Genomic DNA, 24802 nt, shown 5'->3' on the forward strand with positions numbered 1-24802 from the left:
TTCTTTAATTTATTTGTCCCTATTTCCTTTTGTTCTTCCTTTGATCTTTATCCTTTTAACTTTTGTTTTTTTCCAAAAGCATTTTTGTAAACTCTGCCAGTTTCCATGTGCTGTCTTTGATGCATTTTTGAATTTGCTGCTACTTTGCTCTTCATGCAACTTTTATTTTTCTTGCTGGCTTATTTATCTGTGGGACAGAAGCAATCAAATGCCAGGAGCCTTATTGCATCACTGCACACTGTAACTACTAAATTTAATTTTCACTTTATTACCCTTAGAACTTGACTTGCCCACCACAACTCCATTTGCACACTGGAATTCTAAAGTGGACCTTATGGATAACAAGCAAAACACATCTGAGGCCTTACATCAAGGTCTCCAATATCATTGATTTAATCTTGCAGAACTCAGTCCAGCAAAGTGGTGATCACAGTGAGCTGGGCAGGAGCTCTGCTTGCATTTCTGGTGTTACTCACTATGAGCTGAGCAGGACCTCTGCTCCTGGTGACGGAATTATGTGCAAGGGCTTCACAGCCTCTCCCTTCAATCTGTTCAGTCCTTGAATATCAAACTTATATTGATTTCAGGGAGCAAATGAGGAGGCCAGGCAGGTTTTGCAGCTTCACCTCAAACTGAGGGAATCAGATCCAACAGAAAAGGCTCTTCCTGTCACATCAAGGAGAAAAGCTTTGAGCCATGGCCCTACCCCTTCAGGGGTCTCAGGCATGAACCCTTTCTCAGAGCTACACCAGTGCTGAATGGAGTAAATATCCATGCAAAATGCACAGAAAAATCCCATCCCTGCATCCTGGATAACCTGCCAGAAGGGCACAACCTACATTTGAAAAGAGGTGGAAAAGAGAAAGGGAGCTGCACAGCTTTGCACCACAAATACGAGCACAGCAGAGCTTTGCAGCCACTGTCACCACAAAGCCCATGTGCTCTTGGAATGATTAGCTCCAGCAGCAATAGCAGATATGCCTCCTGAAGGAGGATTCAGAAATATGAGTCAACACATTAGCATTTGTATGTATGGCAGTCGTGTCTGAAGGGCTCCAGATGAGATTTGGGCCATCCAAGCCCTGCTCTAGCTGTGCTGGGTGTCTTGTAAAATATTTCAGAAAACAGCCATTGCATTGGCTTTTACCTCTTCTGCATGTTTTCCTATGAGAAAGGACAGAAATCAGAGCAGACAGCCATGTACAGAGTGCTAATCCAAAAGATAATGGGAAGAAACTTTGCGAGGAGAGAATTCAATTCACTTTATAACAAGAAAATGCTCATTTCTCACAGTGACATCCAGAATGAGCAATGCTGGGTTCCTGCCGGCTCAGCTCTTTGTGTAAAGGTTGTGATATTTTGTCAGCAAGGAAAACAAAGGTGCTGAGATGGGCTGGTCAATAATTGACTAAGCCTTGTTACTCACTGCAGTCACTATCTTGTCACCATGTCTCTGCCTCAGAGTTTCAGTTAAAGCTAGTGAATCACCACACTGAAAAAGACTTCTTACCTTGAAAAAAAAAAAAAAAGGAAATTACCATCACTGACAACAACAACAAAGGCTTCCTATCTGGCTTTGTCAAAGGTCACTCAGCAGTTAAGTCCATTTACACTGTGACTTCTATCAGCTGTGAAGAACACAGAACAAAGCCAACACCAATATTCACTCCTCTGGCTTCAAAAATTTCCATGGAAACCTTTTTTTTCCCCTTCTTTTTAAGTTACCTCAATCTTCAAAGAACCCGACAAGGACAAAGCCTGCACTGGAAAGCACTTTCACTTTGCATGTCTGACATTTGTGTTTCCAGCTCACCTGACAGTCACAACCTTGACACATTTCTTGGCAACTGCCTGGATTTTACCTGCCAGCAGGGAAGGTAAATGAAGGTAAATGAGCAACTCCTTTCACCCCTGGATTACAGGTGTGTATGTATATTATCCCCACCCTCCTTCCAGCCTGTGTTTCACCTGAGGACACAGCTCAGAGCTGCAGGCTCTGTACAAACTCAGAACACCCCACCCCAAAGCACCCCTCCCTGAAGAGACAGCAGATAAATCAAATCTTATTACTCCAGTCTATATGTGGAGAACCATGTTGGTCTCTCAACTGAATGACAAACCCAAAGGCAATTAGTTCTGATTTACAAGGGAGTCTATGGCAATTATGCCTCCAGCTCAGGCACCTAAATTGTCTCAAGTGTTTTTGAGCCCATGCCTTGGAGAAGCCCAAGGGTTGACAAGAAAGAATGGATACAGAAAACAAACTTGCCCCCAGCACCCTGACACATTCTCAAACCCATAGATCATGCTTCTCCCATAACAGCACAGCTGCTTTACCACAAGGGCTGCACACCTCCAGCCTTCAACAGCAAACACAAAATAGCCACATCTAATCACTACAATTCACTATTGATACTCACATATTGAAAAGAACAATCCAGAAAGTGAGACAGTATTTTTAAAAGCCCTCAGGGAAACAAAACCAAATTAGCACTAGGAGAGCAGAAATCACTGATAACAAAACAGCTCCAGGAAAGCCTGCTGATGAAAGGGAGGCAGAGAGACCCCAAGACATCACCCCTCCATTGGCACAATAACAGCAGGCTCCTCTCATCTTCATCGAGGCCAAGCCAGCCCTGGGCCCACCCTAATTCAGGCTAGGAGGGGTTAATTCTGAGCTCAGGACCTGCACACAGAGTTGCAGCAGCAGTGGGGTGCCCTGGCAGAAAGGGGAAAGGAGAGGCCCAAACCCAGGGCAGGGGGCAATTCATCAGGAGGGAATCTCCCACCAAGCCAAGGAACAAGGGCACTGCCAGGTTTGAGGGGTCTCATGACTCAAGGACTCACCCCAAGTCCCAATGGTTCAGACTTTCCTAGATAGAATATTTTTAGGATTCTGAAATTCTCATGGGGTTAAAGTCAGGACTATGAATTATTCTCCAAAGAAGCAAGAACTAAAATATCACCATTTCCCTCCTGTAGTGGCTTTTATTAACAGATCTCAAAATGCTCCAGGGTATCCTTCCCATCAGACAAGGTGTGACATCCCAAGACATCCCTCTGGCTTCCCTGGACGGCTCAAGACCCAGGCAGGGGCTCAGGAGCCTTGGCACAGAGCCCAGAGCCCCTGTGCCTTTGATTTCTCTCCCTTACATGAAGAATTACAAGTCACAAAAAATAAGTAGAGTATAGTTAGATTATTATAAGGTGAAAAAGTAGGTTTTTAAGATTGTTTATAATAAGGGTCTGGGGTCAAGATAGAAGAACCTGGGTGTGTTCTGTCCTTCCTCCTCCTTCTTCCTAACATCCATCTTTTGGGTGATGTTGGCATTTCTGGATTGGTTTAGAGTAGAACCAGACTGTACAATATAAGTGATAGGTATTGGAAGATAATTGTAAATAATGTTCATGTAGTTTATAGTATAAAAAGATAATGCCACCCCAGGGGTGGGCAGTGTGCCTGGGGCTGACCTGCTGAGAGGACCTGGGCTGGTCAGGGAAAGAACTTTTAGATTAGATAAAATAAACACCTCTGGAAACAACAGAACACTCTCCTGAGTCTCTCTGGTGCTCAGGCTGGGACACAGAGACTCTGAAACAACACAGGTGGTCAGCTCAGGCTCCAGAGACACCACCAGCCACAACAAGGAGACAGAAGTGAAGCAACTTCTCAGAATCCCACTGGCAAGGAGCATCCAAGCTGGGGAGAACCCTGGTGTCTCCCAGGGGCAGAGTAATTCACAGCCTATTAGGACACACTGCCTAGTTGTAAGACTCTCCCATGAGGGTTTCTATTAGTATTTTAATTTCTATTTCAGGCTGTCTCGTGCTTAAAATATCTTGTGGTTTGCTCTCAATTTCTCAGGTGTTTATTTTAATGATCTGATTGAAAAATTAGCCATTCAAGAGGAAAAAAAGCTCAAGTTGCGATGTCAAAACATTCATACAAATCAAAATCAGACTAAAAAAAGTATATAATTCCCAGAAGAGATTCTTCAGTATACAATTAAGCTGTTCATAGTTTTGTATGCACTCAAATGGGTCTGTGTGTTACTGCACTCTTCTGCAGTAGGCAGATTTCTGAGTGCATGTGTAACTACACCTTGTTTCAGCACCAGGGTGCATTTTTCCCTGGCATAAATCAGGCAGCTTCCTCAATTTCACTGAAACTGCGGAGTTATTTTATGTGTAATTTAGCAAGCCATATTTTCTATGCTTTACAAAGATTCATGCACTAACTCAGAAAGTCCACAAGGAACACAGGCTATTTGATCACAATTATTTTTAGAGGAATTAGTTGCTATAAGAAGATGGAATTACGATAACTCAAGCAGTGCATGCTCTTATGTCATGCACATCAAGATAATTTGTTTTGACTTGGTCCCAGGGATAATTTTTAGATAAGAACGCAGCCTCCTAACAACTAATTTTCCTTATAACATCCTACCACCTAGGAAGGTAACTTCTCAGCCCCTCTGTAATGTAGTTATATGCAAGATCACTGCTCCACATGAATGCCTCCAGCAAATGTGATCCCTCCCCAGGCCCAGCCCCATGACTCCAGCAACAACAAGAATTTTGTTCTTGCATGGCCAGGCGGCTCTTTGTTCCAAACAGTGAAAGAATAAAGCATTGTGGCCCAGATCCTCAGCTGATATAATGAGATGGCATTTCATTGAAACCAGGGCCAGCTGATGCCAGCTGAGGAGCCAGCCCTTGATCTGCAGCAGCAACAGTTGAGGAGAACAAACAGGCAGGGAAAAAACTCCTGTTCCCTGCCTTAATAGAATAACCAGCTCAGCTTTCAACAGGCTGACCAAGAAATCCCTGGGGGTTTAGATCATCCAGAATATTGTCTCCCAAATTAAAGAATGGGAACACGCAAAAGCAAAAGGCTGGAGCTAGAAGCTTCAGCTTTCTGAAATGAGTTGAGGCTGGTGATGTGCTTCCACACAGAGCCCCCTTTGCCCAGCCCTGTGACCTGACAGGACCAGTCCCTCCTTTCAGCACCATTCACCTCCACCTTGCAGCTCAGGCAGCCTGAGCAGAGCCACCATGGCTCACCACACTGCCTCTGTGATTTGGGAGTGGAAATTTGGTCAAGATTCATTCAAAAAACCAACAAATACCTAACAAAACCCTGGGCCAGAAGGCAGCCAAAAGAACATTAGGACACATTACTGAAAAAATATCAGCACACCACTTGAATAGTGTGTTGCTGATTCCTCATGCACAGAAAAAAGGTGAAAACAAGCTTATGGAATCACCTCCTGTTCAGCACCAAGTGTATTCCTCAGCAATAAATGTGATTTGGGCAGTGTGGGAGGTTAATATGCAGTACCCATCAGAGTGCCAGTGTTATCTGTGTTTATAAGGCAAAGCACCCATAAATTGGGTCAGCACATGAATCTTCAGAGGGAGGAAGGAGAGGGAGAGCAGGAAGAGGACCCTGGGCAGCATGGCCACAGGGGCCAGGCAAGGCAGGTGATGCCCTCAGGACTTCCAGCATCACAGACAGAGGCTCTCAGAAAGGAAAATCCATTTTTCCATTAGAAGTAACAATAAAAATATTACACTGATTCAAAATGTGCAATCAGGCCTGACTTCCAGCTTGCCCTGCTGCGTTCAGGCTTTACATCAGAAGGCTGTAAACCGCTATAACAGAAAAGAATAGCTGGGTATGTTTACTCACCCAAAACCATGCCTCATTTATTTACCTGAATACACTGTCACGTACACTGACCATTGTTGCTGCTCAGTGAGGCAGGCAGACAGAAATGGGGGAAATAAACATCTACACAGATTTCAGCAGCAGATAAGGTATTAATTCATGCACAAAACAATGAAGAAATGCCAGGACATACGACAGTAACCCCTCTTGAATTCTTGATTGTATTGTTAGATAAAAGCAAAGGTAGAACATGCAAAGAAGTGCTGAGTGCCAATTTGTAATACCAAATTAAAAAGCCTGTTAGATCCAAAGCAATCCTGGCTTGTCATTGTAGCAATTCAGTGTGAAATTCCCAATAACACTCAAGTACTTCAATAAAAGAGAGGAAATATTTTAATTCAATGACCAAAAATAAAATAGAGTTGATGTAAGGGTCTTGATTTAATTTGTATTATTCAAATGAGCTGTATGCAATGATTTATTGATGTCATAATATTCCAATATTATTAATAATAAGAACTTATTATTTTCTTGTTTACATAATGCCAGCAATTACAGGGGCAGTGCTGGTCCAACACACAGCACAGCAGAAATGAAAAGCTCTTTACCACATACTGGAATTCCATATGAAGGTACAGAGTCTAGTTAAGGAGAAATATTTAAATATTCCTTACTAAGACAAAGTTAACTTGGAAAGTTAAATAATAAACAACTATCCTCTACTTCTAACTAACAACTGCCCAAACTGGGCATGATTACAAAGACTCTGTGGCTCTATGCACACAAGTTTGGTACTTAAAAGCCTGCTGGAACAATAATGAGTTACCAAAAATTCTGGGGTTTTTATCAAGTCTTGAAGGCGAGCATTTGAAGCCAGAGGAGGTAACCTGCATGCAGACATTGCATGGCACTGAAAGGGAAGGGCCAGAGCCTCACAGTGCATGGACAGGGATGTAGGGCTGAAATGCAGCTGGCTGGACACAAATCCCCATTTCTTCCCTTGCAGCAGAAAAAGAGAGCCCTTCCCTGGCAGGGGTGGATCATACAACCCCCAGATGAGCACAACTCAAACTCTCTTCCACCAAGCTCCCACTTGCCCAGGGCCAGCAATGAGGCTGAACTGGGAAGCTGCACCAGCTTTGGAATACCTTAGACCCAGTCCCTGAGTCTGCCTGCCACCTGCCACCCAATTTCCAGTCTATCCTGACCTGCAGCCCGGCTCCTGACTTCTCCCAGTGGTTTCACACATCAGGAATTCGTGGCTTCCTGAGCACAAGGCCCCTCAGCCCTCCCATCCCTGCAGACCCTTCAGCTCCCATCTCCCTGGCCAGAACAGCAGGCTCCCTGCCAGCCCAGCAGGAATGTACATGTGGGATTGTCCCTGATTTTGTGTTCCCAAAGAGATGATTGGAGAGGTGAGAGAGGCCCCTTCACTCACACCCAAGGCACAGGGACTCCAGGACAAGAGCAGGGCTGTACTCTTGCCCCTGCTCATGGCAAAGGTCCATAAGAAAACAGGTGGGTGGCATCCTCCTTGTGTGATGGGCTACAGGGGAGCCCACAGGGGTTGGGAAGAGCCAGCTGGGCGCTGCCTTCATTCCCTTGCCTTCACCAGTCAGCTCAGCTGGGGCACAGAGGGGCTGTAACACACTGCTGTGCCCACAGCACCCTCCAGGACAGAGGAAGAAAGGCTCAGGAAACAAGGAATTATGCATTTCCCAGAGTCCAAAGCAAAGGCACAAGCTCACTCCCTGCCAGGGTTCACCAACTGGCCAGTGAATCTTATTTCACAGATAACCAGTCAGTGGCTAAAGGCATCTGGGGATACTGAAGTTGAGAAACAAATGCAGAGACAGCTCTCTTTTATTCACATCTCTGGGGCATTTTGGTCCAGGCAAAACTTGTCCACAAAGGTCAGTCCCAGAAGGGAATACAGTACATCTACCAATCTCACATCCTTAGATAAAACAAATGTTTTAAAGGCTCAGGGAATAAACAGCTCGTGGAAGACAGGGAGATTCAGTTTACAGGCAGACACAATTTAGATGAAACCATACTTAGCTAAATAGCCAATACGCACTGAAGGTCACACTGATGAAAACAAAAACATGTAATTTCAAGGAATTAGTTACTTGTTCACAATATGGTATTTTTACCTCTTGAAAGTCATGTAATTAACTACATCCAGTTGCTTGCATTATATTTCAAAGCCAGTCTCCCTTTCATTATGTAACTCTCACACAAGGAGTTACAACTTGTTTAACACAATGTTCTTTTACTGCAAAGTAAATTCAAACAACTTAAAGAACTCACTTAAGTAATTGGCAGCTTTCTCCACAGACCTGTTCTGTTTCACCCCCATCTAACACCACAGACCTCTGTTTTAGTAGGGCAAACACTAAGAAGAAATAACAAAAAAATAACATGTAGCTAAAATTTGCAACCTATGAATTTTACTGTGCCTTGGATAATGTGTCATATTATCTATCCTCACTTGAAGTGCTACAAACAGCTCCCCCAGAACTCCTTAAAAAACCAGAGCACAGTGTAACATAAGTGGTGCACAGGAACCATGAACACTGCACTCACCCCTCACTGTCTCCTGCTGCCCTCCTCCATCAGCTGTCCAGCCTTTGTCCAAGCTGATCTTGGCAAAAAAAAAGTGGGACTAGACAGAAAGCCTTGCTTCAGGCTCTGCAGCAAAATGTTTTTCTGTGACTGAGTACACCTGTACTTGAAGGATCCAGGTATACCTCTGAACCCCAGGACTAGAAGGCTGGACAGCAAGTTTTGTCTCTCCACAAAGGTACAGAGCATAGGATCATGTTAGGTCTTTTTTTTTTTTTTTGTTCATCAATCTGTTTTTGCTGCTGGAAAATCAGTGATTTCCTCATGGTGAGACTGTAACACTGCACGGATGTGCTCCAGAGGATGCAGGACACAGGGCTCTGCAGAAGTGCCAGTAAGGGAACAGTGCTGGATGGAGCCTGGTGGGTGGGAGAAGACTTTTTGAAGAAAAGAAATACTTTAATGTGGTTTAATGCAGGAAAAAACGGGCTGCCACATTCAGCATTGAGATGATTCTGTGGAAAGGTGGTGGTGGGTCGGAGCAAACACTTTTATTTTTCTCAGTCCTCCTACAGCCCAACTCAACAACTGTTAGAGCCCTGCTATGGAGCACAGAATCCAGAGAGAAATCTGTGTTCCTGCCCCATTCTGCCGGCTCTGAGCATCCCTGCCTGACCACCTGGAGCACCAGGAACAGCTCGTTCCTTCCTCCAGAGCTTCCTGCTCTTAAACCGCTGCCCCCAGCGCTCTCGGGGCTGTGCTGGCCCCACGGCCACCACTTCATTATCCGCTGGGCCAGGCAGAGCCGCAGGCAGCAGGGGAAGGCAGCAGCTGGGAGGGCAGCTCTGTCCCGGCCGGGGATCGGGGATCGGGCAGCAATGCTGATCCCGCTGACCTTGCGGGGCCAGGGCAGTGAATTCGCCCCTTGCCAGCCCGGGCAGTGAATTCGCCCCTTGCCAGCCCGGGCAGTGAATTCGCCCCTCGCCAGCCCGGGCAGTGAATTCGCCCCTCGCCAGCCCGGGCAGTGAATTCGCCCCTTGCCAGCCCGGGCAGTGAATTCGCCCCTCGCCAGCCCGGGCAGTGAATTCGCCCCTCGCCAGCCCGGGCAGTGAATTCGCCCCTTGCCAGCCCGGGCAGTGAATCCGCCCCGTGCCAGCCCGGGCAGTGAATTCGCCCCTCGCCAGCCCGGGCAGTGAATCCGCCCCTCGCCAGCCCGGGCAGTGAATTCGCCCCTCGCCAGCCCGGGCAGTGAATTCGCCCCTCGCCAGCCCGGGCAGTGAATTCGCCCCTCGCCAGCCCGGGCAGTGAATTCGCCCCTCGCCAGCCCGGGCAGTGAATTCGCCCCTTGCCAGCCCGGGCAGTGACGGAGCAGAATCGCCCATCCCAGCCCGGCACACACCGCGCTGCTGCTGCCTCCAGCGCTCTCAGCGCAGATTCCGCTCTCTTCTACCGCTTTATATTTTTTTTTTTTTCCCAAACCTTTGTGGAACAGACGCCCTCTCCTTGCCCCAGTTGGAGCTGCAGTAGAATGAAAAGGGGGGGTGGGAAGGAGGGAGGAGAGGAGGGAAAAAAAACCCTCTTTTGGTTGAGGTTTTCCTGTTACTATCACTGTAGCGTTTATTTAGCCAATCTCCTAACTATGACGTGAGGAAGGCAGGAATCATGGCTCGCTCATAATATTTAACACACCCACTGAAAGCTGGAGCTGCAGAGCTACTAGTCCAACCAGTCTCCAGAATTCAGTGTAGCTGAAAGAGGTTTTCACTCTGCACCTGCCAAAGATCTCTCCCCGCTTTTCCCTTCTCTCCCCCCTTCTCTCTTCCTTTCTCTCTCTCTCTTTAAAAGATCTGTAAGACCCAGCAGAGATCAAAGACCTCTTCACTAAAAAGAACCTCTACTGATTTATATTAGTTTCTTTCCTCTAATCCTTCCTTCTCCCCGCTCTTTCCTTTTTTTTTCCTGTGCCATATTTAACCTTTATGTTGCAGTTGTGCCATCAGACAGTTTTGCAGCCAAAAAAAACCAACCTAAGCCAAAGCACAAGCCCAGCTCGGATACAGCAGCCACCCAGACTCGATCTCAGTTGAACATACTAATCTTCCCCAAGCACTGGACGCAATGGATGAAGAAACTGGAACTGCTGTAAGAAAATGATTTTCCAGCCAATGTTCTTAAAGAGTCTGAGCGAAGAGAAGGAGCAAGAACGAGCGGGGAGCGCTTCTGCTGCATCACTGCTCAAATACAAGGGAAAGGAGTCAGCGTTTCCAGCACAGCCAAATATTATGGATGATTTTTTTTCTTCTGTCGCCTTTCCGCACAGGTTTTCTTAATATTTTTCTTTTCCCTCTCCTCCTCCCCATATATTTTTTTTTATTTTATTTAATCAGCGCCTGTGTCTGATGCCGGTTTCTCTCCAAGAGCCAGTTTTCCCTGTTTGTTGTGATCCCTGTAATAAAAAGAGGGAGAAATCGTGAACAGATGGCTTTCTATATTACCATGCCGCTGGCATTGTTTTCCTGTTGATTTTAAAGGCTCGGTCCGGAGCTCCTTTTTTTTTTTTCTATTTTTTCAATTTTTTTCCCTTTTATTTTTTTTTTCCCTCCCCCTCCCAAGTTCTTGATGATACTGAGACATGAGGACCTATCGCGTTTAGGCTGTTTATTTCTCGGCGCCTATGGAGGTAACTTTATTGACTTGATCGCTCCGTTGCCGAGCCGAGAGGAGCACGCCGGAGCCCCGGGGGGGCTCTGCCCGCCTCCCTCCCCCTCCCCGCTAATTCACCCGCCGCCCTGGCCATGAAAATGCTCCTGGTCCGCAAGTTCCGCGTGCTGATCCTCATGGTGTTCCTCGTCGCCTGCACCATGCACATCATGATCGACCTGCTGCCGCGCCTGGAGCGCCGCGGCCCCGAGGGCCGCCCGGGCTGCTCGTGCCCCCCGCCCGCCGCCGCGCCGCCCCGCGCCGCGCCGCGCTGGCCCGGCAAGCACACGCTGCGGATCCTGCAGGACTTCAGCGCCGAGCCGGCCTCCAACCTCTCGTCGCAGTCGCGGGAGGCGGCGGAGCGGGCGGCGGTGCCGGCGGGCGGCGGGGCCGCGGCGGGCAGGGCGCGGCGCCTGATCGGGCCCGGGGCTCCGCGCCCGCCGCCGCCCGCCGCCAACGCCGCCCCGCTGGCCGCGCTCTTCCAGCACCCGCTGTACCGCGCCGCCCTGCCCCCGCTGGCCGACGGCGACCTGCTCTTCAATGTCAACAGCGACATCAGGTTCAACCCGCGGGCGGCCGAGCAGCCCGAGTGGTGAGTGCGGCGGGGCGGGGGATGCGCGGGGGGCGCGGCGTGCCCGGGACCCGGCTCGCTGCCCTCGGGGGGTGCGGGTGGGCAGAGGGGTGAGCGGAGCGTTTCGGGGTCACTGGGAAAAGGAGAAAGCTTCACTCGCCCGGTCGTGTTCCCCAGGAAAATAAATGCCCTGAAATACAGAATAAACACAGGAGCACAGGAGCGCTGGGGTCGGTCTGCCCCATCGCCAGCTGCAGGCGAGGAAGATGCTGCCAGAACAGCGGTGTGAGCTCACAGCGAGCCTTCCTCTCCAGCACCTTCCCAGTCTCCCACCCAGAGGTGAAGGGGCTGAGCAGTGAGGCCAGGCAGTAATACATTAACTTTTCTCAAAAGCAAGGTCTGGTACCACAAAGGCATTCATCCTGGCAGGTATTTCCGCTTTCAGGATCTGATCTGCGCTACATTTTTCATCCTCAATTAATTCCCAGTGCCCTGCACCTCTGCTGCACTCCAGCCTTCAAAGCAGTCAGTTGGCTCTGTGAATCGTATGCCCTGTTGGCTCCTAAGAAATGCTGAGAAATTCAATGACTGAAAAATCAAAAGGGTTGTCTAATACAACAGCACCCTCTTCCAAACACACTGACATTGTAATGTTTAAACAGCTGCATTGTACCGTGCAAAGCTCTGTCAAGCTGCAGAGCAGCCAGCATGATCTAAACCTTTAGAAAGAGAGGATAAATAATTCTGATTTCCGGCCCATGAGCATTGTTCCATCTAACAATCTTAACTGACTGTGAAAGGAAATAACCTGGAAAGTTTTGGGTTCTCTGAAGGAAAAAGAAAAGAAGTCACAAATGCCTGAACATCTGGAGATGACTGTAAACACAGAGAACTCTGGATCAAAAATATGGGTTAGTCTGTTCAGTAGGTGAAGAGTGAAATCCACACTGATATCCACAATGCAGCTGCCTGCTGTACATATTTTCCTTAGTGGCTGCAGCCAAAGTTCCCAGAACTGAAGTGAAATTCAGAAGGTAGTGATCACTTTAATTAATTCTTTGCTGTAGTAGGTTCCTACTGCTCTGGAAGGGGCAAGACCAGCCAGTTTTCCTTTAGCAAGCAGTTCAGAGCGATGCAGTTTCTCATCTCCCTCTTTAGGAGGGGGAATGGGAGATTGGGCACCACAGGTCAGGTTCTGCTGCACTCCTGGTTTCCTGTTACAGAAAGGTTCAGGATGATGCTGTTGTTCAAGTCAGACTGTGACAGCTGTGTGCAGCATAATGCCACCTAAACACAAGGTAAAACCTGAGCTCTGTGTTTCTGCTGTAGAAGGGCCTCTGCCAACGCTCTGTGATGCCACTCTGAGTTTTGTTCCTGGCTTTCAGGGGTGTTAAATCAGGCAGGAGGAGGGGAAGTGAGAATCCATCTCCCCATAAGCCCCAGGTGGGAAAAGGCTCCTGGTGCAGGGAGGAGCCTGGGACCTGTCTCCCTTCTGTAGGGCTTTGCCTTCCCAAGTTGTCACATTTTGAAGCCCTGTTTCTTGTTGTGTGTTACAAACTGTAACATAATTTCTTTCTCCTCAACTCTGGGTTTTTGTTGTATTGTTCTTTTTTTTTTTGTTTTTTTTTTTGGTGGTAGGCAAAATGAAGATCATCATGAAGAATTTTTGCCAACTGGAGAAACCTCCATAGACTCCTATCCAAACTGGTTAAAATTCCACATTGGCATTAATCGGTACGAGTTGTATTCCAGACATAATCCTGCAATTGAGGCTTTACTACAAGACCTTGTCTCCCAAAAGATAACCAGTGTTGGTATGTTTAGATATATGTTATCTTTTTGTCATTATTTGCTCTTTGTTCAGGATCTCACTGCTGTTTTGAGTATTAATATTTTGCATGGCTTCTCTCCAGCATCCTTACAACTTTGCTTTCCGACTTCTCTGCTCATTTTCTCTGCTAAACATGAAGAGATATTGCCAGCTCTGTATTACCTGAATAATTGCCAAGTCTGCCAGCAAGGCAAACCTCATTCATGTCACAGATCCTTTAGTCACAATCAGGCTGAAAGTGCCCTATTCAGTTATTTAAAATAAATTTAAAAACAAAAAGAAGGGATGGCAGAAAGCAGACAGCATCCTGCACGAGCTGGATTTGTATTACTGGCTGATGATTATTTCAGAGGCTGTGCCTGGCAGGGCCTGCCTTGCCAAGGGAGGAGAGGCTGCCCTGCAGCCCTGCTGCGGTGCTGCGGGAGCATCCAGCTCTGCGGTGCTGCGGGAGCTGCAGCTTCCCCAGGCACGGCAGGGAGCTCCGGGCAAGCCATCCTCCTGCTGAGCAGAGCTCAGCTCTGCTTGCTCTGCCTGTAAATCCACTACAGGGATGTGCCCATGTCAGCCTCTGGCTCTGGTTAAGCAAGGTGACACTGTGCGGGGCTTTTCTCCAGGGCTGTTTAATGGCAGCGTGTGTCTTCTTGAATTTGGCTGCGTAGCTGCACAGGGAAAGAAATGTCACAACCTTAGATGAAAGCCCTGGGATACTAAACAAGTGCACACCCCGTGGTTTCCAGAGGTAGGGAGTTGCAGCACAGTGGTTTCCATCCACCAGGCAGAAAATGGAGTTGCTTGTGCTGACCACAAAGTTACCGAGTCCCTTTCAGAGGGATGAAATAGCGGGAGCTCTGTGAAAGTGCTGATGGTGTGCTGGCACTGTGGGATGAGGTCAGCAGGTCTTTAACCCTGCGAGGCAAAATTTCCCCTGGCTTCAGCAGGAAATGGCCTGGGCAAGAATAGCTCAAGCAGCCCTAAGGTTTACATTTTCCATTGTGTGAATCACAGCGGCTGCTGAGCAGGAACAAAGGAGAGCCTTGGTCATCAGGAGTGGGCTGGTTTGGCTGGCTGGAATGGAGTAGGTGTAAAATGCAGGATGCCACAGGAGACATTCATCTCAGTGAGTTTGCTGTGCCCTGGCTGTGCTCAGTGCACTGCTCTACTGGAGCAGCACTTGGAGCAGAGCAGTTTGTGGCACCCAGGTGCCATCCCACACGGTGGATTCAAGGGTCCAGAGGACTTGCAGCTCAGGAAAGGTGACAAACATGGGCTTGTTTATTAACCTGTGATGGGTTTTCAGTTCCCAAAAGTCTGGATCAGAGTGATTCTTTAAGGGAGTCACATTTGTCAAGTCCATCCCTTCTGCAGAGCAGGGGATGGCTGAGGTGGGTTAGGGAAACAGAAGCTGGTGGGAGAAAAAGAGAGGTACGAGCAAGAAATAGTAGTTTAGTGCTCACTCTGCACTTGATCTTCAGGGCTTGGTGTTCACTTGTGCTTCTGGGCATGTGGCTTCACCTCTCTCTGCATCAGCTGCCTTAGCAGCAAAAAATTATTATCATAAAAAATGGGAGTGAAGTCCTGACCCTGGTGACATCAGTGGAAGTTTTTGCCACTTGCTTCCCTGGGGCCATGATTTCACCTAATGTGTCATACAGATGTATCATGGGGCTTCCATTAATTCTGATTGTGATGGAGCTTTTGGATCAATGGGGGGAAAGGGCCCTGGGACCACAGAGGAAGATTTATGGTTGCTATTAGCCATTCCCTCTGGGATTGTCTCTGTTAATGTTTGAGCAAGGCTCTTAAGAGCATGGTAGGGCCTCTTGTGCCTCTGACAAAAACACAGAGCCATGGTTTCTAGCAATGAATCAGGATAATTTCCATAAATTAAACCATGAGGTGTATTTGGTATTGTTGTTGGCCGCTATGGGAACTGACAGAAAATGATTCCTGCACATAATCCTCAGTCTAAAATCAGGTATATGGAAATGGAAAGGGACTTTTGCCAATACACAGATGCCAGGATCTGAATTTTGCTGTTAGCATTCACTGCCTGACCCTGTGGGGATTCAGGAGCTTTGTCAGCTTGCAAAGAAGGAAAGAGCATTTTGCTAATATACTTTTAAAAATTATTTTTTGCACAATGCAACTTCTTTTATTTTATGTTGCAAATTCTTTGGATGTTTAAAAATACATGTTTTAAAGTAATTCCTGCCAGTTTTCAGCTTTACTGCAGAGCAGCAGAGGGATTCAAAAACATGTAAGCTGATTAATAAAGAGTAATATATTTGACCAAAGGACATTTATAGGGCTGTTACATTCTTTGGATATTCCTGCTTATCTTCTAATTAGCCTTGGGTTTTTTTCTTATGGTCAATTTTTGCTGAGTTGTTGTTTTTTTTATTCTTTTTAAGGCAGCTGGAAAGCTGTTGGGTTAGGAGTATAAAATAAATTGAAACCTTGATAATGCCTGGTCTTCAGGCTTCTTTTAGCAGGCAGGACAATTAAATATACAGGGTTACATGCATTAGATGAAATGGGATATGGCTTTATCCAGTTCCTTCCCAGTGTTCAGATTTACTTTGGCTCTAATAGAATTAGATTATTTGCCTGATACCTACAGTAATTAGATCCAAACTGCAGCAGAGCATTGTTCTTGGCCACACTGTGATTTCTCTGCTCACCCTGCATTATTTATGGGCCAGGGTGGGGACCAGACTGATGCCCCACATCTGCTGGAACCTCTCTGTAATGTGCAGGGGTATTTTAAAATGAAAACGGTGACAGAAGCAATTCCCAAGAGCAGGGAGCACCAAGGTGACATTTTCTTGATGCTAAAGTTTAAATGGAACAAATCCACGGATGGGAAGGAGCATCCCATGCAGCTCCCACAGTGACACCTAGAGCTGGCCTGGAAAAGAGCAGGGTTACCCAGGCTGGGGCTGAGCATGTTCCTGTGCCCTGCATCTATATATATACATATTTCCTATTCGTTTTGTTCAGCATAAAGGGATAGCTCTTAATTTGATTTAATTCACTGAAAATTTCCTCTTGCCATAAATAGGAGCCTAGAGAGAATTGTTTTTCCACTGAGCACTGAAGCCTGGTTTTCAGAAGCACACGCACAGGCAATTGCACATTTCCTTTGCCTTTCACAGCTGCTTATTGCATGCATAAATAACCACAGTTATCTATTTTCTTGCATATTTACAAGATGTCTGTGCATAATTGTGGCAGCACTATCAGCAGTTTAACACCAGCTCTGGCATGGTGCATTGGAGGGGCACTGTGAGCTTGGTCCTGCTGTCCAGAGCAGAGTCCTTGTAAGCAGAATAGACTTTGTAATTCCTCTGAATAGCTGGGACTTATTTTTTGATTCTTTGGTTGTAAAGGTTTGGAAACATTACCTGACTGAGGTAATTTGTGAATCTGTGATGCCTTCAGTTTGTACAGGCAGTAATTAGAAAGCAAGTGTGTGAGATTACTCACACTGAGAATAAAAGCTGCAATTACCTGAGGTGGACTCTGCTTCAAGGCAGGGAAAGTAAAGACAAAAGGGAAAGACAAAACACTAAATATTGAACAGAAATGCTGGCTCTAAAGAAAATCGTGAAAATTTCATCCAAAGGAAAGAAGTGCTTTTGAGAACTTGTGCAAAACAATGAAATGTAGCATCTTTGATTTACTGCACAAGGAAACAATGAATCTGCCAAGAGTCAACAGATTGATTTAATGTACAATTCCAGATGAAAGGAGGGGACTTAAGATGTACAGCAAAGCCTTAGAATAATTTCACAGATCTCTTTCCCTGCAGAAATCTTTTACTTTCTTGACTAAACCAAAAAGTCCTTCAAAAAGAAGTTAGCAGAATTAGCTGAACAAGGACAGACTAAGAGATGCTGAGGGCTTGAATTTATTTTTAAATATGTTCTTTATAGCTTGCACAGGGCCATGTCTCCAGCCTGGGGCAGAGCATTACTTGCTAAAGCCAATCAACATATTTATGTTAGATTTAAGCTTGATCTATAAATAGGAATCCAAAATGCATCTGAGCATCCTCTGTTTCAGATGTTAACTGCATCCCAAGCTGTGACTGTATCTCACTTCCCAGGCATTAGCACTGCATAATTAAATACATTTTAAAATGTTTGTTGGATGCTGACCAAAAGAATCAGAAAAAGTTCAGAGATCCTGTTGGGACTTTCTCTCTCCATCAGAAAACCATATGCTTTAGACAGGCTGGTGGGATCAGGGTACCATGGAGCAGAACAGAGGAGCTGGAAAGCCAGACCAGCTGGAATTCCAAATCCTTCTGGGCAGCACTGTCAGTGCCAGACAGTGGCCAGGAGCCCTGTAGCATAGAGCTTGAAAAGGTGGTGAGAGATGACAGCTGGGACATCTCTTGTATTGGCTGGGGTGTGTGGCTCAGGAGGGAATTCAGATTTGTGCTGGTGAGGTGACAAGGTGGGGGAGCAGCAGACGTGGCAGGGGGCACGACAGCAGGCTCAGGGATGTAAATGGAGTGGGGATTTTTGCAGGCTTGATCCAAAGTCTGTCAGAGAAAACAGAAGGAATCCCACCAATTTCACTAATCTTTGGACAAGACTCTAATCCCAAACGTTCAGGCAAAAAGATATCTCAGGGAATTTTTTGCAAAGCCTCCTGAAGTTAGGAAGATTTCTGATCACACCCTAGAGCCCTTACACTGGGTTAACAGGAAAGGTTAATGCTGCTTTCCATTTCCTTCTACTTTGGAGGGAAAAGTGAGGCTTTGAATTGCCTGAAGATGAAAAGTAATGATGGCATTGGGATTTGTTTTTAGCAGTGTGCCAGTACATCCAGGAGCTGTGTGAGACTTGATTTGAAGTACCTGCTGTGAGCTAGCAGGTTTATAAAGCCTTTACAGAGCTGTTTGTGACCTGTGGTGTTACAGTATATTAAAATACTTTAAAAAAAAAAAAAAAAAGGTGAATTTAGAGTGTGACTGGTGGTTCCTTTGGAGTCAGCACAGCCTTGTGTTGCAAGGTTTTTGTGAAAATCTCTGAACCTGCTGATCACAGATGTGACAGATTGCAATGGTGCAGCATCCTCCACTCCTTGGAAAATTGGATGTACTGCTCCTGGTGTTGTACATTCTTCAGGAATGGCTTGTGGGCAGCAGATGAAGGCATGGGGATGTCCCCAGATGACCAAACAATGTTTGTTTGGGACAAACCCCTGGAAGATGACAGGCCACAATGGCCAGAGGGACGTGTTTAACTGAGGCTGAGCAGGAAAGGGAGTCCCTGGAGGAGCACAGCTCACAAATGAGAGGGGAGCCAGTGTGTAGATGTGATGCTGAGCTAGGACAGGGGAAGTGATCTGACCTAGAGTGGATCATCTCCAGCGAGCTCTGCTTTTCTCTGGCATTGCAACCCCCAAAATTTGGGCTCTCTGGACTGCTCCAAGGCTTAGTTTGCAGGTACAGCAGGGGTCTTGTTGAGCTCAAAATAACAGTCCAAGCTCAGGTGTTCCCATTACAGTGGTGGGCTCCACCCAGCCTGGGTTGGAGGGTGAGCCTGGATAAGGGGGAAGCCAAGGTGGAGCTCTGGCACTGGGGTGGTTTCCATGATCCATGTGGGTTCTGCTATGCCCTGCCACAAAGCACAATGGGACACAATTCCCACCAGTGTCCCCCTCTGGATTTCAGAGTTCCAAAGTTTGCTCCCAGCAGCACTGGAGGAACAATTTGTGCCAGCAAAACTTGTGTTGGGATGAGGCTACTGGTGCAAGCAATTAAGGCAATACAATAAGATGGAGCTAAAAAAAAGAGGGAGATGCTTTTGTCCTACTTCAGCTCAGTTCCCTCTGACAGGAAACCAGGCTTTTGTGTCTCATGGAAGAATTATTCTGAATTGTTAATCTTCTTCATGCATTTCCCTGCTTGGTGATGACATCCTGGCTGCTGAGTTTGGCTGCTAACAAAATCATTATCTGTCGAGTGGCTCCAGTTAGCTGAGAAACCATTCCTTTTAGTATCTGAAACTCAGTGCTTACAGAAGGGTGTGCTGAACCTTCCTTTTCTTCTTCTTTGCATTGCTGTGGTGGTAGTAGGGGTAGGTTAGGGGATCTTTAGTGTCCCTTCCAACCCAGCCCATTCTGCTGATTCCATGGAATTGTGTTTGTTTGAAATGTCAGCTCTGTTTTGGTGGTTGGGCAGGGAGGGTGCTGGGGACTGCCCTGTGCCTGGCCCTGTGTCCCCATGGGCATGGGGCAAGCTCCAGCTGCCCACACTAGCCAGGGCTGCTTCCAGATGGTCCCAGGGCAGGGTTTGGAGTGGAAGGTTCCTGCTTCTCATTGTCCTCAGGCTCTAAGCTGGGCATGAAAAGCCTTGTGCTCCTCCTGCCCCTCCTCCTGACCTGCCCTGCACACGGGAGGGAGTTTAATCCAGGACAGCCCCCTGCTTCTGCTTTACCTGGTCACTGCAAATTGCTTAGTGCCCTTTAATTTCTAATTATTTATTTGTTCCTTTGGGATAAAGTGGAAATGCAAGAGAAGGCTGGGATCAGCAAAACAGCAGGGCAGGAGGGATTTTATTCTAGGAGAGGTGTAATTACACTGACCAGATTTGCATAGCATTTTGTTGCAAAAATATAGGTTACAAGTGCTGAAAGAGAGCTGATGACCTATCAGTGATAAGGCACAGAGATGAGTAATTAAAAAGATGTGCAGCTAATAGCATTGGTTAGAGAAAAAACATGTACAAGCTGCACAGGTGGAACAAGGGCAGCTCTCAGCCAGAATTTACAGAGCAAGATAACTTAACATTTATGGAGTTCTCCAGTTGACATGGCTTTTGTCAGAACTGCAAAGAAAGGGATTGATTATCTGATGATTCCTAGAAAGCATCTTTAAAAGACTGGCTCATCCACACAGCCCTGCATTTAGGAGTCAGGCTATAGGTCATTTCATTTGTTTGGATGGTTTTGGTTGAGGCAGCAGGAAAGCAGCTGTTTTCTGAAGTATATGTTTATCTTTTTTAAGAAGCCTTATCATCAAGTAAAATGCATTTTTATGAATTCTTACATATATATTTAAAAAAATCCTAATTTTAAAAACACTATAATCTGGCTGTACTGTGACATTGTCCAAGTTTTTCAGAATGGTATGAATGAGTATCAGTCTTAAATTCCCATTAGCTCCCAGCTGGGAGATGAGCAAAGCCACTGTCCTTGTCACCTTCCCTGTGCCCTTCTGCCCTCCCACCAGGCTGCTCTCCTGTATGAACCAGCTTGGGATCCCTGGAGTTAATGGCTGGGCTTGGATTGGTATCCATTGTGCACAGAGGAGGTGAATTTACATATCTCTGCTGCTCAGGAACAGTTATTAAATCGCAGCAGAGATCAGAGATTGCTGCAGTATCTGCTCATCCTTTTAATTAAGGAGCTGTCTGCTGTGCATGGGCTGTACATCCCAGCTGCAGCTGGCTTTGAAAGCACCCCCAGCTCCTTTCCCAGTGTGAGTACACTGCTGAAAGGGGCTCCAAGAGCAGTAAGAGATGGAGAAAACAAGCCTCAGTGGTCTGCTCCTATGGGTACTGTTCTGGGCTGCTTACAGAACCCATGGTGGCCAGGAAAAGGCAAAAAAATGCCAGGAAATACAATCCAAGGGCTCCAAGCCCTTCCCTGTCCTCTGCTGAATAATCTGCTGTCCAGTTGGGATCACCCTGCTTGATGCTCTGATGCCACAGTGCTGAGCTGATATACAGAGAAAAACAGATAGGATTTGGTTTCAAGGGAACTGAGAGTAGGCAGATCCACATGTCTCATTTTAAAGCTGTTTTGTGTTTTTCCCCCACAGCAATGAAATCAGGAGGCACCCAGCTGAAGCTGATCATGACATTCCAGAACTATGGACAAGCATTGTTTAAACCAATGAAGTAAGTAAAAAAAGTCTGTGATTTAAAGTGGAATTGTGGTGGAGTAGCCATTTTCTAAGCTGTTGAAAGTTTGCTGTAGGATCTCCCAAGGTTAATGTGTCTGGTTCCTGAGCCTTGCTGCTGAGCCTGGAGCTTCAGGGTCTGTTGATCCCTTGTGCTGCTGGACTGGTCTTTGGGAGATGCTGAGGAGGCTTCAGAGACATTGCAGTCTGCTCAGGAATGTTATTCACTGTGATCTCTGTGAAATCTCCCTTCATAAATACAGGATGTTTTCAGCATCTCTTAAGTAAACTTACTGCACAGGTCTGAGCTTTATCTAGTGTCAGTGCTCCTCTGGAACATGGCCAGACAAGAGAGATGATTCAGAACAGCTTTGGGAAGAGCTAAAGAGTATTTGTCTGATAAATTAGAATTTAATCAGTTGATTTATTGTTGTTTGTATTAAAGAGTTGCATTAGTCATTTGGTTGGGTCTATGCTGAGTCTGTGAAAATGAGTTTATCCAAGAGTGGTACTGCAAGGTAATGACTCTGGAGAGAAAGGGAAGGACTAGGATTATGCAGCCTTGATTTGTGCCTGCCTGGATCCTGTTGAGCTGAGAGAAGTTACTCAGATACAAAACAGGCTCCTGAATCCTGAGCTGTGTGTTTGTGTTGTAAGAAGGAAAGTGACTCTGTGCTCGTTGTAGAGGGTTTAGCAAAGACACTTGGGGCTGCAAAATGTGCAATGGAGCTATTCAGTACCTGTGTCAAGGGGACACTGGAATCATACATTCAATTCCTTATTTTGTTCTCACTCTAGGGAAGTTCAGTTAATTTCTCTAAGATGGTCCATGGAACACTGAAGCAGCTGAGAGTGGGTTTGGAATGAGTGTTGGCACTGTGTTAGAGCTGTAGTGGGAGCACAGCCCAGGGGGGAAGCTGCTGGTTGCAGACTGAGAGATTCCCTGTTTCACTACAGATTTTGCTGTAGATTGACTGCAGACAGGTACAGATTTGACTTGATTTGATTTGACTGCCTGAAGGGTCAAAAAATTGGTCTGACCTTCCTTCAACCCAAGTTTGAGCAGGAACCCTCCCTATGTGCCTCTATCCTTGGTATCACAAGAAAATTCTATGGACTGCCAGAGTGCACAAGGCAAAATGCCTCTGTGTCATTTCCCAAATTGCACACACATTTGTCCACATTTCTAGTGGATCACAGGCTGCCTGGGAGAGGCTGGGGAAGCACAGACAGTCCTGGCAGCTCAGAGGGCACCTATTCCAGCACCTGCCCTTCCTCTCCCTGCACTCTCCCTGAGGGTTCAGATCACCACTCATGAGTCCATCCCCTTCACCTGCAGGTTTGATGCACAACTCCTGATCATGTCTTGTCCCACATGCAAAATGGAGAACCAGGGGATTCAGGCTGCCTTTGGGTATTTGGATATATACATATATATATATATATATAGTGGTTGCACTGTTGGCTTTTCACATAGTGTGTGATATGCTCCTTCTGCATTTCCTCAGATGCAGATATTCTCAGCCTTTGTCATTGCTATGACATTGTAATTCTGGGAGTGCTAACGAGGTCAAATCAAAATAATGTACAATGCACAGCCTGAGCAAGATGATGGATGGCAATGGAGGTGCAGCCACATTCCTGTGTAGAAGCAATTACTACCCCCCTTTGGAACAACAACAGAGAATGATGATCTCTTAATCATTCCCTTGGCTTGATTTGGGGGCAGCAGCACCCTCTTTTCTCACTGCTCTTTGCAGTGCACAAACCCCTGGAAGAAGCATTCAGCAGCTGCTGTTCCAGGCAGCACACCTTGCAGGAGCAGCACTGCTGCAGCTGTGCTGAGTGTGGCTGAGCACATTAGTGCTTTGGAATAAGGGTGTTTGCAAGCATTTGTCTTCTCTGTGATAACAGGGAGCAGGGAGCCAGATGCTCAGCTAGCATAAATCTTCCTGGCTCCTTTGGCATCTGGTCCCACTGGCCTCTTTCTCCACCTTATGGACTGTGGTTGATGAAGTTCTGGGACAGGTTTGCAGCATCATTTCTTTATATACAGAAATGAGCAGCCTAGGATGAAATTAAAAAAAAATAAAGAAGAGGCTTTAAATCTATGAGACTTATACTTGCAGGATCTTCTTACAGCCCTCAACAGCTTCCATGATGTTTCTGGTGCTTCCCCTTTTCTACAGGGTATCCTTTTCATCCAAACCTCAAAAAGTTGGATGTTCCTCCCCAGGACAGGAGGCTGTAGGTAGCTCAGAGACATTTCTGCTCATCAGGGATTGCAGAGAAGTTTTTTTCTGAGTAGTTTAATTTGAGAGCCATAGAATGTCATCCTGGTGGCTGCTTGTGAGCTGAGCTCACTGAAGGAGCTGTTGGTGGGCAGTCAGGGGGTCTCCACCTGGTGCATCCTACATGGTTCACTTGTTTCTGTGCTATCAGCTCCGAGGCTTTTCAAAGCAGCAGAAATTATACTTTTTTTTTCCCTCATGACTTGATAAGCCTCTTCAGAAAGATATCTCCTTCATGAACCCCAGGTAACACAACTGTTAGATAGGGCTGAGAGTAGGATTTCCAGCCTGATCCCAAGGAATATTGATAATCCAGAGTTTCCCATCCTGCCTGAGATCTCAGATACTGAAAGCTGCATGGTGTGAGGTACACAGAGGGTATTGTGTAGACATGAGGCCAGTCCCAGGCTTGGATTTGATTTGCTGGAGCTGCCTGAAAAGCTGTTTTTGCCACACATAGCTGTACTCAGCCTCTTCCAAAGTGAATGAATACCTGTTGGAGTGGGATTGCAGCAGAGAGCAGAGACCATGCCAGCCCTTCCCTGGCACAGCTGGGCATCTACTCACGGCAGGGCAGCTCTCCAGACCTTTGGCAGCGACTTCTGCAGGGCAGCCACAGCAAAATGTGCTGCCTGGAAAACTGCTGAACGCACTGCACAACTCATCTGACTGTCTCTGCCCTTTCCCAGCCTCCCAATTCCACACTGAATTTATCCAGGGAGCAAGCCAGCTCCGGAAAAGCCCAGGCAGAATTTGGAAATGGGAAAATGAGAATCAGCCTTTGGCATCTTTTGTGCTCTGTGCTTGACATTAACTGACAGCTCTTCATCTGGTCATTGATTCAGGCTAGTGGAGCAAATGGGAGAAGTGTAGCAGTCAGGGAAATGTGAGAGCAGTAAATAAAGCCTGATCAGCTGCAATTATTTTATTTATCCATGGCTCTGCATCTTCATTTCTGAAATAATTGCCCATAAAGAATTGCAGAGGAAGCCAAATCTATTTATAAATCCTATGGCCCACTGTAGATTCCTTTACTAATTCCAAATGCATGATAGAAAAAGCACGTATTTGCTAAAACTCCAGGGAAGATTTAATGTATTTGCAATGTATCTTTCAGCTAATGTGTACTTTTATTTAGCTCATAACAATTCAATCATACAAAATTATTACCATATGGGACAGGAAAAAAAAATAGCAACCCCTCCTCCTCCCATGATTAGTGTAGCTAACTGTACCAGTATTGTACATACAAC

At 46.4% G+C, this 24802-nt stretch overlaps 1 protein-coding gene and 1 long non-coding RNA gene across 2 annotated transcripts in view; one reads left to right on the plus strand and one right to left on the minus strand.

Annotated features, from left to right (window-relative positions):
* Window positions 1-9712: 9712 nt before the first annotated feature.
* Window positions 9713-11111, minus strand: LOC117003870. The gene is made up of 2 exons (XR_004419561.1): window positions 11021-11111; window positions 9713-10685 (listed from the first exon to the last, which is right to left on the minus strand). It is a non-coding gene; the product is annotated as an uncharacterized LOC117003870 (long non-coding RNA).
* The window catches only part of FAM20C (FAM20C golgi associated secretory pathway kinase), a 55355-nt gene continuing 41231 nt past the window's right edge, over window positions 10679-24802 (plus strand). Inside the window, exons 1-3 of the mRNA XM_033074218.1 lie at window positions 10679-11531; window positions 13149-13324; window positions 21178-21256. Coding sequence (XP_032930109.1) covers window positions 11035-11531; window positions 13149-13324; window positions 21178-21256 — 752 coding nt within the window. The 5' untranslated portion in view covers window positions 10679-11034. The remainder of the gene's footprint in view (window positions 11532-13148; window positions 13325-21177; window positions 21257-24802) is intronic.

This window comes from Catharus ustulatus, chromosome 16, assembly GCF_009819885.2.
Source record: "Catharus ustulatus isolate bCatUst1 chromosome 16, bCatUst1.pri.v2, whole genome shotgun sequence".
NCBI lineage: Eukaryota > Metazoa > Chordata > Aves > Passeriformes > Turdidae > Catharus > Catharus ustulatus.